General features: G+C 49.6%; 1 protein-coding gene and 1 long non-coding RNA gene across 8 annotated transcripts in view; one reads left to right on the top strand and one right to left on the bottom strand.

The window, feature by feature from the left end:
- Positions 1-9,379: 9,379 nt before the first annotated feature.
- Positions 9,380-13,168, bottom strand: LOC113601975 (uncharacterized). Its single transcript, XR_003423351.2, has 3 exons — positions 12,311-13,168; positions 9,732-10,908; positions 9,380-9,698 (listed from the first exon to the last, which is right to left on the bottom strand). It is a non-coding gene; the product is annotated as an uncharacterized LOC113601975 (long non-coding RNA).
- SH3GL3 (SH3 domain containing GRB2 like 3, endophilin A3) overlaps positions 11,813-14,522 on the top strand; it is a 136,111-nt gene continuing 133,401 nt past the window's right edge. For 4 of the 7 annotated variants that reach the window (XM_053223479.1, XM_053223477.1, XM_027068217.2 and 1 more), the window contains exon 1: positions 11,818-12,008. In XM_053223479.1, coding sequence (XP_053079454.1) covers positions 11,964-12,008 — 45 coding nt within the window. In that variant the 5' untranslated portion in view covers positions 11,818-11,963. Of the gene's footprint in view, positions 12,009-14,522 lie in introns of all 7 variants that reach the window. The other 3 variants (XM_027068218.2, XM_053223481.1, XM_027068221.2) reach the window with 3 other exon arrangements.

Below are 14,522 nucleotides of genomic sequence, written 5' to 3'. Positions count from 1 at the left end.
AAAGCCTTGGGAGTGAGTGGGAGTTGGGGGGGAGAGGGCAGGTCTGGGAGATCCTGAATTTGCTGCCTGTGGGGAGGGGCTGACCTTTCGGGAAGTTAGATGCAGAAAGGCAGAGAGGAGATGGGCTCCTTGCCCCCAGGCTCAGGGGGAAAGATGGGGGGAAACGGGGCTTCCCGGGATCAGATCGCATTCAGGTGGAGATGAGGGGGGCTGGAGGGAGCTAACACCACATGGACTCAATTTTCTATATAAAAATCAGGTGAGATCATCCAACGAGGGTCTGTGGGGGGAGGGCAACGCAGAATGGAAAACAGAGAGAAGACGGGCCGTTTTTGAAGTTTTTAGCCTTAAATGTGTTGCATGGGGGTGGCCAGGATTAGGTAATTGGTGATTTGTTTTGTTTTTAAGCAGAAGCATTGGGTCTGCCAAGGAGAGAATTCGGGGCATTTGTTCATCGTCATTGACTGAAGCATTATGATTTCATTTCTGCTTTTAAAATTGCTGCTATATGTAGTCAAAACCTTTCAAAGTTATGAACTTCATGCCTTTTTTTTTTGCATCTAGAAAGTGCCCATATATTTTAGGAGGACAGCTTAACGTTTTCTCACAGCACACACCCTCTTACGTGCCCTGCACCGAGAATGAGAAATCCGACATCAGCAGCCCCCAGAAGCCTCATGGGTCTTTCCAGCCAGGACTGCTACTCCCTAGGGGAGCCAGCACCCCGATTTCTAACAGCATAGATCAGGTTTGCCTAAACCCAAATGAACTCTGAGGTCAATGCCTTCCTGTTCTTCAAAACCACAGGTCAGATCTTGAGTCATTCACTTACTTCTCCAACGTTGTGGGATAACAGAGTTTGGGGGGTTCTCGGCTAGTCAGAGTGGGTGCGGGTGGGCGTGTGTGTAAGGGTAGAAAGACACGCTTCTTCCAGAAGCTTGCTCCAGGTGAGCTCACAGTCCGTGAGAAGGACGGGTGGCAGGTGGGTGCACAGCAGTATGCAAGGTGCAAGTCGCAAGGATGGGATAGTGCCAGTATTGACACATGCTTACTCAGACTTACTAAGACTTTTTTAAAATTCCAGCTCCGAGTTTCATAGGAGAATGAAGCCACAACTCAATAAAATGAGACAAGGGTCACATTAGTGCGTAAAATAACCCAGACTCCAAATACACACCATGTGATACCACGTGAATATTCCTGAGTTACCCTGCTCAGGGGAAACACCCCAAGGGGTCTGCGGTAGGGACACCCATCAGCCTGCTCCCTAGACTCTGGCTTTTCTATCTCTCTCTCTCTATAAAATTTATTGTCAAATTGGTTTCCATACAACACCCAGTGCTCATCCCAACTCAATGCCCTCCTCAATGCCCATCACCCACTTTCCCCTCCCTCCCACCCCCCACCGACCCTCAGTTTGTTCTCAGTATTTAAGAGTCTCTTATGGTTTGCCTCCTTCCCTCTCTATAACTTTTTTCCCCCTTCTCCTTCCCCCTGGTCTTCTGTTGAGTTTCTCAAGATCCACATATGAGTGAAAACATATGGTATCTGTCTTTCTCTTCCTGACTTATTTCACTCAGCATAATACCCTCCAGTTCCATCCATGTTGCTACAAATGGCAGGATTTCACTCTTTCTCATTGCCAAGTAGTATTCCATTGTGTATATAAACCACATCTTCTTTATCCATTCGTCAGTTGATGGACATTTAGGCTCTTTCCATAATTTGGCTATTGTTTAAAGTGCTGCTATAAACATTGGGGTACAAGTGCCTTTATGCATCAGCACTCCTATGTCCCTTGGGTAAATTCCTAGCAGTGCTATTGCTGGGTCATAGGGTAGATCTGTTGTTAATTTTGGGGGGAACCTCCACTCTGTTTTCCAGAGTGGCTGCACCAGTTTGCATTCCCACCAATAGTGCAAGTACACTCTGGCTTTTCTTAAGACTGTATGGGACTCTTCGTGGAAACCTGCCCACGCATTTCAAATACCAGCCCCCACAAGACAAATTCTGATTCCTCTCTACTGGCCCAGCCCCCAGCATAAGGCCAGGTATACAGCAGGTGCTCAATAAATGGATGTTAAATGAATAAGCCCGAGTGATCTCAGAGCAAGGATATTCAAATACATCCAAGTCCTGATTCTCTCCAAGGCCAAAGCTTGAGAGGTGGATCAACTGCATCTTGTTGGGGGACAGTTCTTTCTTTGAGTGGGTCTCTACTCCCTGAATTGGAGACCACACATATCTCACTTCTTTGCCCCCGGCACGTGTAGGGGCCGCCTAGGGCGTCTGCCACGGCAGGTGACTGAAGGCCACCAGTTCCAAGCTTCAGGGGTGAGGGCACATTCCACTCTTAGGATACAATCTGGCAAAATCAGGCTCAGCATTCTACACCTACAAGGGGATGACAAATAACATTAGCCTCTAAAGTTTACCAACAGCGTCGCCGAGCCACAAAGGAGAAAATGGCACCCCCAAGGTCAAGGGAGAAGACACTGCTGAAACTCAGTTGTTCTCAATCCAGCCAGTTCATCAAACACAGGATCTGTTGGCCGTGCAAATTCACGATTCACATGACAAATGTATGTAAAGAACACTGCACCCTGGCCCTACAAGACTGTCATTTACAGCCTTGCAAGTCAAAGTGTGGTCCCTGGCCCTGTAGCGCTGGCATTGCCTGGGAGTTCGTTAGAAATGCAGAATCTTGGGCGACTGCAGACCTAGGGAATCAGCCCGCATGCTAACCAGATTCCCAGGGGACGTGCGCGCACCTTGAAGACGGAGGAGCACTGCTTTAGACAGCCAGGGAATCTCGTGTTTGACCTTTCGGAGCTTCACGTTCTGCTGTTTCACTCTGAGGTTCCTACTGCCCCCTATAGGCCATAATGACAATAGCAAAGGACTAACAAAAATAACAAATCAATCCAGGGATAGATGCTGTATGAACCTTTCTTGTATGATTAGAGGCACATACAGCACAAGTGGCAGATTCTTGAAATGCCAGATGCTGAGTGCATGCTGTATCTGTAAACACAGCCAATCCTACACTTACAGGGAACCACAATCTCTTAACGCAAGAGCAGCAAAAATAGGAATAGAAACCCCAATAGAAATAGGAAGTCAGTCTGGGGATTGACTTTCCCCCAGAAAATGGGGGCTCACAGGAAAATAGGTGGACAAAAGTACTTTTTAATAGCCCAGAAAACATTCTTTTTTTTTTTTTTTATTTGTTTAATTAACCTCTATACCCAGCACGGGGCTCGAACTCATGACCCTGAGATTAAGAGTCACACACCCCTCCAACTGAGCCAGCCAGGCACCCACAGATAGTCTTAAGATTGAACATCTGTGGGGGCACCTGGGTGGCTCAGTCAGTTAAGCATCTGACCTCGGCTCAGGTCATGATCTCATGGTCCGTGGGTTCGAGCCCCGTCGGGCTCTGTGCTGACAGCTCAGAGCCTGGATCCTGTTTCAGATTCTGTGTCTCCCTCTCTCTCTTCCCCTTCCCTACTCTCACTCTTACTCAAAAATAAATAAATGTTAAAAAAAGATTGAATGCGTCTTCTCTTTGGGTTTTCTTAGAATAAATCAGTGATCTACAATTCTATCACTATTATTGCTGAGTCTTGAGAATTGGTGGCTTTAATGTATTCATTCAGCACATTTTATAAAAGGAATGTGTTTTTTTTTACCCCCTGGAGTAGAGACAAGTAGGGAACACGAGCGAGCCTGGACTGATGAGGTCTAGGGCCAGGATCCCCCCGGCCGGTGAGGGTGTCCGCACTTCTACACAGCCCCGAGCAGTGACCAGGAGAGGAAATCAAGCCATGAGTGATAATGTTCCTGAGGAAAATGTCTCCCGTATTGAACAAAACTTCTGCAACACCTGTGAGAGCATTGTGATCAACCTCATGGTCCCCTTAAAGAGCTAATCAGGGACAAGGTCACAACCAGATGGGAACTCCCCACCTCCAGGCTTCCTGTGCTCCCCAGTCTGCGGGCCATCCAGGCTCTGGCTGCAGAGTGTGTCCACACTGTTCCATGGAACAGCTCCCGTCACCTCGGCTACGCAGCGACACCTCACCGTGTCCTTGGCTCTCGGGGCCATCCACTTCCCACAACCCTTCCCTGACCACCACCCCAACTTCTTGCTGGTCTACATCCTCAGTTTCCCTCCTCAGAATCATATTTGTTCCTGACACGAATGGTTATGTGTATCGAGCAGCTCCGAGAGGCTAGTACGAAAGCAGTAATCACAGGGTTAACACGACCAATCACAGCTCTTGCCTAACAAGTGCAGCTGCAACTATTTACCCAGACCTTTTGCATTTGCCTTTTCCTTCCCCGACTCGACTCTCCTCCTTTGGGAGGAGGATTTGAGGCTTCCCCCCTTCCCCCGTGTCCTTGTCTGGCCGCCTTTAGAAGAAACACTTTCCTTGCTGCACACTCGATATCTCAGTGATTGTCTTTTTTTTTTTTTTTTAAGTTTATTTATTTATTTATTTTTTGACACAGAGAGGGAGAGAATCCCAAGCAGGCCCCACACGGTCAACGCAGAGCCCGGTGCGGGGCTCACAAACCGTGAGATCATGGCCTGAGCCAAAATCAAGAGTTGGACGCTTTACCGGCGGAGCCACCCAGGCACCCTGGAACAGTTCTTGAGACTCATAACGGTGAGACCCGTAAGAGATTTCTAATTCACGGAAGTCCCGGATGTGATCTGGACTCTCAAGGTAACCAAGCTGTAGCACATGTTTACATTTAATGCCATCCAGATGGGCTGCTGTGACCTGACTGGAGAGGTAGGTGTGTGCTTCCTAAAAGCTCTGAAATACAAGAAACTCGCAGGTACGGAACCACTGGCCACCATGCTCATGGCTCCCGAAGGTTGACTTTGCCACTTCTCAGGAGCACCACAAGGTGGCAGGGGTAGTTTACAAAAGCCGCGGCTCCCATTCCCCGGCCCCAGGCGCAAACTGAACAATCCTTTATTAGAAGGGACAAATCAGTCCTCTGGGGTTAAGTGTGAACATGAAAATGGCATCTACGTAATTAACAAAGGCTAACTAGAGGAGCTGCATGACCCAGAATTCTAACTGTGCACAGAACCCAGAATAATGGAGTAATGTATTGGAGACAACTGATATGCATTGATTCACTAGGTAATTATATTTGCTTTCATTGTTGAGAAGGTGCCCTTCACCCAGTTTCATTTTTGCAGAAATGAAAACACTTTGGGTTCCCCCCCTCCCACTCTACATTTAAAAATGAAGAGATTTCTTTGGCCTTTTCTTGACGGATCAGTTGGCTGTCCATTAGCTTTCTGTAAAACAATAAGTGAAGAAAATCTATACGTTTGTCCCCAGTTGTGATCTTGCAAGTTCAAGGCAAATTGCCATGTTCGACATGTGGGATTCATCATGTCTGCCGTTACCTCATCGACGGGCACATATCTTTCCCAGATGTGCGAAATAAAAGGCCTATGAAGTTACGAGGAGAGCAAAAACGGTATTCATGCTCTCAACATCCTGCTGCAGCCAGGTAGGTGGGGGTGGTGGTAGACTGGGGCAAGGATGCTTCTAGGTCTGGTTAATCCCAATACGTGACCTAATGAACAAACTCCGTAGAGTGGCCCAAAGCCGCTCAGTAATCCAGGATGCCTCTCTGGAAGGGTGAACGGGTGAGCGCTTTCTTTAGGGAAAAAGAGAGAGAGAGAGCAATGTGGAGATCGAGAGAGGTCTTGGTTAGCCTAAGATCTGAGGATTATTTAATGTTTATTTATTTTTGAGAGAGAGATAGAGAGAGACAAAGTGTGAGTGGGGGAGGGGCACAGAGAGGGGGAGACACAGAATCTGAAGCAGGATCCAGGCTCTGAGCTGATAGCACAGAGCCTGACGTGGGACCCGAACCCATGAACTGTGAGATCGTGACCTAAGCCGAAGTCAGATGCTAAACCAACTGAGTCCCCCAGGTGCCCCCTGAGGATTATTTAAGACATCAGGATTTGAAGTCAGCTCTCCAAGTTCTGCCTAGAAGTGTAGTCTGGGGCTTGCATCAGGCCATACGTTTAAAAACATAAAGTTCAAGGCAAATGGAAGATAAAAATCCACACTTCTTTGTTCCCTCCCTCCCCCCCCCCCCATTTTTACAAGACTCTCCTCTCAATGACCTTGGATCAGGGAGCAGTATGTTATCAATTTGCACTTAGAACTGTTCCAGTCTTTCATGCATTAATTTTATATCTGGGAATCCATTCTAAGGAACTATCCCTAAATACAGAGAGAAATACTAATATGGAAAAAGATGTTTAACATGGCATTTAGATGAAAAATTTGGGGGAAAAACTTTTAAATTGAGTAGTGACAGAAAATAATAAAATTTAATGATACGTCTACACAATCGGTTATTCAGCTGTCACGAAAATGATTGTGTGAAGACTAGGCAGAATAAAAGTTGCTCGTGTAATTAAGAGAACAAAGAAGAAAATAAGGTAGTTTGCACAGTTGTGACAGCATGTTTACATTTTGTGTCGGAAATCGACTGTAAAGGAAAAAGGTGCCAAAGTATTGACAGTACTTGCTTCAACGGTGATTCCGAAGGTAAATTTGCCTCCCCTTTACTTTCCCGTAGTCTCCAATTTTTCTTTAGGTGTTACCATATGATGGAATATACAAACTTATGGAACCTTTTACTTTGGATTTAAAGTAATTTCACTATGCGTCCATCTCAAAATTCTGTCCAAATTGTCTCCTACGCAGCTTTGCCTCCCTGACTTGGAACCAACACCTTGCAGCCCAGTCTTCAGTGGGTTGGTGTTCTGTTTCCCACGAAGGGAACTGGACCCCAGTCTCTGCTGGAGACTTCTCAGATGGCTGGGGTCGTTGCGGGAGCCAGTCTGAGTTGAAGGAGGAATGAGCAAGACACAGTCCAGGTGCCCTGGCTCATGGTCATCACGCTATGGCTTTGACATAACGTTTGATTATTGATGTTGACCGAGACTGTAAGTTCAAATATTTTATAGAACAATGGTAACCACTGGTTGAGTGAAACTGGGTGTATAGTTTCCAAAAACAAAGGGGAAGAAGAAGTAAAACAGATACTAGTGATAGAAGCAACTATTTGAAGGGGGGGGAAAGAAACCCGGATAACAAGCCATAAACTGACAAAACCGAGACCAAATATATCCTTTTCATAATAAATGTGAATGCTTGAAATCTTTCTAACAAAAGGCAAATACTCATTTTGGCCCAGAAGCAAAATTAAATTTTATCGTTTATAAGAACACATGCCCAGGGGCACCTGGGTGGCTCAGTCGGTTAAGCGACCAACTTTGGCTCAGGTCACGATCTCGTGGTTCGTGGGTTCGAGTTCCATGTCAGGCTCTGTGCTGACAGCTCAGGGCCTGGAACTTGCTTTGAATTCTGTGTCTCCCTCTCTCTCTGCCCCTCCCCTGCTCATTCTCTCTCTCTCTCTCTCTCTGTCTGTCTTTGTCAAAAATAAATAAAAGCATTAAAAAGAGAACACATTCTTGAAACAGGCTGAAAGGTCAAAGGACCCATACTTGAAAGGTGTTAAGAGAGTAGGTCTTAAATGTTCTCACCATTAAAAAAAAAAAAGATAATTATATGAGGTGATGGAAGTGTTTACTAATGTCATTGTGGTGATCATTTCATAATATATACACGTACCAAATAATCACATTGTATGTCTTATGTATACACAATGTCATAGATCAATTATACCTTAATAAAGCTGTTAAAAAAGAGGACAAAAAGAGGACCAGTTAAAACAGACGAAACACATATAAACAAAAAGTAATACAAAAATTGATATATGACAAAGTACAATGGAAGCAAAAAGTCATAAATGGAAAATAGGTTACTTTCTATGGATAAAATTCCAACCCACAAGGAAGACACAACAGTTATACACACCGACAGACTACCATAGCACTGAAAACCATTCAAAGCTCAACTCCCAAACATAAGGCACAACAGACACAATCCTAATCGGAGACTGCAGACAATGGCCCTCGGTCTTCCAGAAGTGAAGAAACCACTAATCAGGATACAGATCCTTTGAACGGTAAGTCTAGAAGACTTGATTTATGGGCTACATACTGGGATACGTTATCCTGCTTTAGACAATCACTACGCCCCCTCCCCCTCTGCCCCTACCCAGAGCTCTCCTGCTCCCATCCACGCAGGATGGTCGTTCACCACAGGACCAGATACAAAGGTTGCAAATACTGGACTCAGAAGCGGGTCTAAGCACGAGAGAGAGAAAGGTCAGTGCAACCCAGCATAGCACTCTGTGCACCAGGGAAGGTACAGGGGGCGTGGGAAGCAAGGACCACAAGAAAAGGAACAGGAGAACACCTGTGCTACAACATGGGCCATCTATCCAGACTGCCAGAGACAGCCACGGCATCCCTCTTGTCGCTGACGCGTGAAGACCACCGAATGCCCCAAGATTCTTCAGTTTAGAGCGATGCTTATCTGTGCCTCAAAGCTTTCCTACTCCCACGCAGGCAACGCCACCAAATAGCCCAAGACGTTTGTTTACGCCTCCCTAAACAGATTGAGGAGCTGTGGCCCGTGGGTCATTGGAAGGTGACATAAAGGCTAAGCCTTGAACTGGCCAGTGTGACTCTAGCTAGTATGAGTTTGAAATCTCCCCCTGAGCTAGGAGTTTCAATGGAAGGTGTGCCCTGTTATGGATAAACAGAAAAACTGAACCACAAAAACAGAATATACATTATTTCAAACCTCTATGGTACATTTATAACATATAACATTTAATGTAATAGGCTATGTAAAAAAAACCACTTTAAGATATGTTATTTGACAACTGTACGAGCCTAGAATACACAATGATTAAAAGAAATCAAACCACCTAGAAAAGATTTAAAAAATTTTTTAATATTTATTTTTGAGAGAGATTTAAAAAATTCGAATATTTATGAGAGAGAGAGATTAAAAAAATTCTAATATTTATTTTTGAGAGAGAGGGAGGCACAGAGAGTGGGGAAGGGGCAGAGAGAGAGGGAGACACAGAATCTGAAGCAGGCTCCAGGCTCCGAGCCATCAGCAGAGAGCCCGAGGTGGGGCTCAAACCCACAAACCGCAGGACCGTGACCTGAGCAGAAAGTGAACACTTAACTGACAGAGCCACCCCGGTGCCCCCACCTAGAAAGGATCAAAAAAAAAAAGAAAAAGCCCTGAACATTTAGACCAAAGAGGACATTAAAGATGCAATCACAAGTCTATTTCGAAAACAATCAGAACTGTACCACATGATGAAAACAAGGTATGAAGCCAAAGCCATACGCAGGGAGAAAATCTGTAGCTTTATATGTGCTGATTATCAAGACAGGAAAGAATAAAAACGAGTAAACCACATGGTCAACTGAAGAGGTGACAGGTCCCCAAAGAAAGGTTAGTGCGCATTTGTGTTATTGTTGGTTTTTAGATCGTTGTTTCGGCTGCCTAGCCTGTGAAGCTGCTTCCTATATTAGGGAGTTCCACCATGGTGTACGTTGTGGACATCTAGAGCCGGGTATGTATAGCATCGAGACTTAGCCAATCAGATGCTGCCCCCTGGAACTCTGAGTCTCCAGTGAGCGCCCGAAAGAAGCAGGGAGGAGCTTAGCCTTCCTTCTGGTAGCCACAGCCAGCATTCAGTGGCCGAGCCAGCACCTCCCAACAAACGCCCCACTGGCTTGCCAGCACCTCCCAACAAACGCCCCCACTGGGCTTGCCGGGGATCTGACCACCCAGATTCCTCATTCCTGCTCATTCCCCGATCCGGTCCCCTAGGCCCCTCTAAATCTCTGGGCCACCTGATATCCTTCTCCAATACATTCCTTTCCAGCTTACACTAATCAGGACCAGTTTCTCTTGTTAATAACCGTAACGTCCTGAGCAAAACAGAAGGAAACAATATATAAAAAAGGAATTAATGAGAGAACAAAAATCCACGGCAATGATGAGTCAACTCAAGAACCATTTTAAGAGAACAACAAAACTGGCAAACCCTCTCATGAGCCTAAGTTACTGAAAAATTAAGATCGCAAATACTTTTACAAAGGAAAACACGTGCATGAAAGATTCTGACGTTGAAACATTATGAGAATATGATGTACAGCTCTATACCTGATGAAATTAAGAGATAAATTACCAACATTAACTGGAGTAGGAAATGAATATACTATCAGCAGTGGAAGAAATGCCAAAAAGTTGTTTTAAAAAATCACTCCCTTCTTAAACGGCCAGAGTTGGATTGGGTTAGGGTAAATTCCTTCAAATCTGTGTTATTTAAACCATTCGGGGTCACGGAGAAAAAGGGCAGATGAGCATGCTCCCAGGCAGTCCTGAAGTAGCCCAGGACAAAGGGGATCCTGACTCCAGTCCCTGCCCCCAGCTGCCTTTGCCTCAGTGGGTGGAGCCTACTGTTCAGTGGGGTTCAAACCGCTGCCTAGACAGATCACCTTGCTGTATTATTCTGATCCTGCTATGTTACTTGTCTGTGGCCGTAGGCCAGTGAAGCCTACGGCACTTACCTAAGTCATACTAAGTAATCCTTGGGATGGCCACCTTTATCTCCCACACTAAGTTCATTTTCTCCCGTATCAGAGAAAGGATGCTTCTGCTCACTCCTGTCCACACCCTCTAAGGGAAAGCGAGGAAACATTACCCACTAATCCTCACTGGCATGATGTCAGGGACAAGGGAGTCGAGAGCTAACGGCAAAGGACTTTTTCTGGAGAAGCGTAGGACGCCCACAGCGAACGCCAGGGCACAGCAGGTGTAAACCAGGAGGGTCCTGGGCACACCATGGCTCTTGGTCATCCCAGGTGGGGCCTGTTGAGGGTTCAGAGAAGAGGAACTCCTTTTTCTTAGGTGGAGCCTGGAGGGGGAAGATGTCTGTTTCATTCAGTGCTAAGCATGGCTAAGAGTGGGTTGCACGTCTTGGGAGCCCCCGGGGGTCCTTTGGAGGCAGGGCTCAGCACAGATGCCGGCCCTGTTGGGGGGCAGCTCAGGCGCAAGAACCCACAGGACGCTCCAGGCCGCAGACTGGGCCTCAGCTGTGCAAAATGACGCTCAGTAACCGACGACACAACTGGTAGGAATCACGGAGGGGGATGGGTCCCGCGTGCGCTGCACTCCCGAGGGAGGGTACGGAGCGCGCTGTTCACAGCTCCCTGGAGACAGGCGCTCTTAAGCAGTTGACAGTGGGCTTGGCGCTCCGTAGAGGCGAGCACCACATTTATTAGCAAATTACCCAAGTGTTGCCCCCCCTGTTGGCCAGAGTCATGTGGGCGGACTGCACCCAGGGCACCGCGCGGGGAAAGAAGAAACAGCCCCGCCGCCCTCCTGCCGCAGGACCGCCGTCCGGTCGCATTTCTGTCCCCCTAAGCTGACCTGGGAGCGTCCCTACCCAAACTGCGCCCGAGGGAGGCGATGTTGCCCGCGAGCAAAAGCAGGCTTCGCACCAAGTCCCAAAAGCGCGGAGAGGTGAACCCTCTCCCCGCACCCGTGGCCGCGGTACAGCCTCCACCCCGCAAGAGGCCCCGCGTGGGCCTGCCCCCCACGCACCCGGGAGCTCCGCACGCCCAGCCCCCCAGCCCCGGGCCCCGCTTCCCGGTGGCTCGGCCCCCGGGTCTCCACGCAACAATGAGGCGTGGGCGGCCCCGGCGGCCTCATTTGCATACCGCCTCGGCTCGGCCAATGGGCTGCGCAGGGGCTTTGGAACGCCGTGTTGCCATCTGCGTGCGCGCGTGTGTGCGAGTGTGACAGCGGCGGTGGCCGTGGCCCTGGCCGTGGGAGGCGGGCCCGGCGGAGCCCAGCCGCGCGGGGACCGGCCCCGGCGCCCGCTCCCTCAGCGCGTCCCGGCCGCGCTGACCGGACGAGCCCGGAGACCGCCCCCACCCCCGGCCCGGGCCCCGGCCGGGCGCAGTCGCGATGTCGGTGGCGGGGCTGAAGAAGCAGTTCCACAAAGCCAGCCAGGTAGCCAGCACGGGGGAGGGCGGGAGCGGGGGGAACCCGGGGCTGCGGTCCCCCGAGGCTTCGGGGCTTCTGTTGGGGGCGCGGACGTGCAGTGGGGGCGGCCTGCTCCCCCCGCCGCCGCCCCCCGCGGCCCCCCGGCTGTCACTCGGAGGGCTTCCGGGGACCGGGGGCAGCAGAGGTGGCGGGCCGAAGGGGCTCGCGCGCGGGAGAGGAGGCGTCCGGAGGCCTGCGCGCTGCGCTCGGCGCCGGCCCCCCCCCGCCCCGCGCTGGGCCGGGGCGCCCGGGCGCCGCCGGTCGCCTACCTGGAGGTTGGGAGTCCCCCGGGGTGCGTCCTGCAGCCTCGCGGTGGGTCCGGCGATGCTGGGCCCCGCGCGCTCCTGGAGGTGTACCCCGGCGGACCGCGCCGCGCTCCGGGGCTCCCCATGGCGGTGCCTCGCCCGCGCGCCGTCCTGGCGGCGCCCGCCCGGCTCCTGCTCCCGGAGAGCGGCGGTCTGGCGCGGAGACGCGGACAGGCGCGTAAACAAACAGCGTGAGACGCACCTCCGCGCGCAGAGCGCGGCAGACAGCGCGGCGGGGGCGTCCGGGAAAGCTTCCCGGAGGAGGAGACGCGTGGTTTGCGAATTAAGCACGAGCAGGAATTGTGGTTGGGGGTGGGTGTGGGAGGGGAGGGGGAAGGGCGCTGTGAGCCGAGGAGACAGGGAAACAAGAAAACAAGCGGTGGGGGTTGGCGGGGAGGCACGAAATTGCTGTGTGTGCGTGCGTGCGTGTGTGTGTTGACAAGCACATTTGAATTCCAAGATTGCGGTCCCCTCCGGCCCCGAGAGAGCTCAGATCGTAGAACCTGTCCCCCACCTGCAGCCCTGGGTCTGTTGCTCTGTCCCTCCGTCCCCTCCAGGCCCCCAGTTTGGCAAGCACCAAGGTAGACACATTTCATTCACGACCCACATTTATGAGGAGATCTCATCCTGCTCCTCCCACAGATTGACAAGCAGCTGAAATTAGAGCGTTCTCTCCTTCTAGCCTCAGTCCCAGGCTGAGGGCACTGCTGTCCCCTCACACCCCTCCCATGAAGAAACTGGGCTATGCGCTAATTCAGGTCGGGGACACTGGGTGAACAGTGGTGCTGTTCAGGGGGATAAGGAGCCCTAGGGGAGGGGTCAGCTGGGTGACTGGGGAGATGGTGTATTCCTCGCTGGCCATGGGCCCTTTGAGGGGTCTGTGTGACGTTGAGATGTCACTGGCCTGGGGGCAAGTGCATGTCCTGATCTGGGGCTCAGGGCATGAAGCCAAGATTGGAACTAGACTTTTGGGGATGTAAGCCCTAAATGAACATGGAAACATGGAAGTACAAGAAAGTCAGTGCAGGATGAGCTAACTATAGACTCTAGGGAGCAGCCACATTTAGGGACAATGTTTAACAGTGGCCACTCAATAAATATTTATTGAATAAAGGAAACTTTTGGGGTGGAGGAGCACAGGAAGGAAAGAGCTGGTGGAAGGCAGGAGGGAGAAGAATGTCATGGAAACCGGCGTGGGGGGGGGGCATTTAAAGGCAGGAGCTTTCAACAGGTGCTGCTGTGAGCTAAGAGCTAAAGCAAGCTCTCAGCCTAGGCAGCGGGAAGGCTGGGTGCCCCTGTGGGCAGACCAGGGCTAGAGTAGTCTCAGGCTGTGCCTCCTTCACTGCCTTCCTTAGCTCTGGCAAGGAACTGGCCTCCTTTTTTGAAGAGTTTCATTTATTTGGTATGAACTTCATAGGAGCGCATCTCAGAGATGATGGAGACATAAGCCCTAGGATGATTCAAGTTGGTTTTGGGTTTGTTTTTTTTTTAAGTTTATTTATTTTGAAAGAGAGAGAGGGAGGGAGGGAGGGAGGAGCAGAGAGGGAGAGAGAGAGCATTCCAAGCAGGCTCTGCACTGTCAGTGCAGAGCCTGATGCAGGGCTCGATCTCACCAACCATGAGATCATGACCTGAGTCGAAATCAAGAGTCGGACGCTTAAACTGACTGAGCCGCTCAGGTGTCCCTCAAGTGGTTTCTGACCACTAGCCAGAGTGAATGGTTGGAATCTTAGCAAGTTATTGGCATTGGAGAAATGTCATGCTAGCGATGAGGTCGTTTAGTTTCACCCCCTGTAAGCAGTCCATTAATAAAATGAGAGTGGGTCTAATTTAGGCTTTTTTTTTTTTTTTGGCATGAGCTGAGATCTTTTGTGCATTTATCTGAAAAGAAAGGCATCACAGATTCTCTGTGTGCTTTATAAAAACCACATTTTGTGGTCAGCGTGCCCAGTAGATACATTTTTAGCTGTTCTAGAAGTCTTTCTAAGAAATCTTGCAATGGGACAGATTTCGTGGAGAAATTACACTGGGTTTAATATAAGACGGAGCACGACATTAAAACATGCCAGACATTCATCTCAGGCAGCGTCGTAACAGCAGGTTTTAATTCATGTAGAACATTCCCAGGACAGGGGAAAGGAGTCCCAGATGATGTCAGTGGCTTGATAATTCCCAG

Source organism: Acinonyx jubatus, chromosome B3 (genome assembly GCF_027475565.1).
Source record: "Acinonyx jubatus isolate Ajub_Pintada_27869175 chromosome B3, VMU_Ajub_asm_v1.0, whole genome shotgun sequence".
NCBI classification, from domain to species: Eukaryota; Metazoa; Chordata; class Mammalia; order Carnivora; family Felidae; genus Acinonyx; species Acinonyx jubatus.
This window is presented reverse-complemented; position numbering and strand designations above follow the sequence as displayed.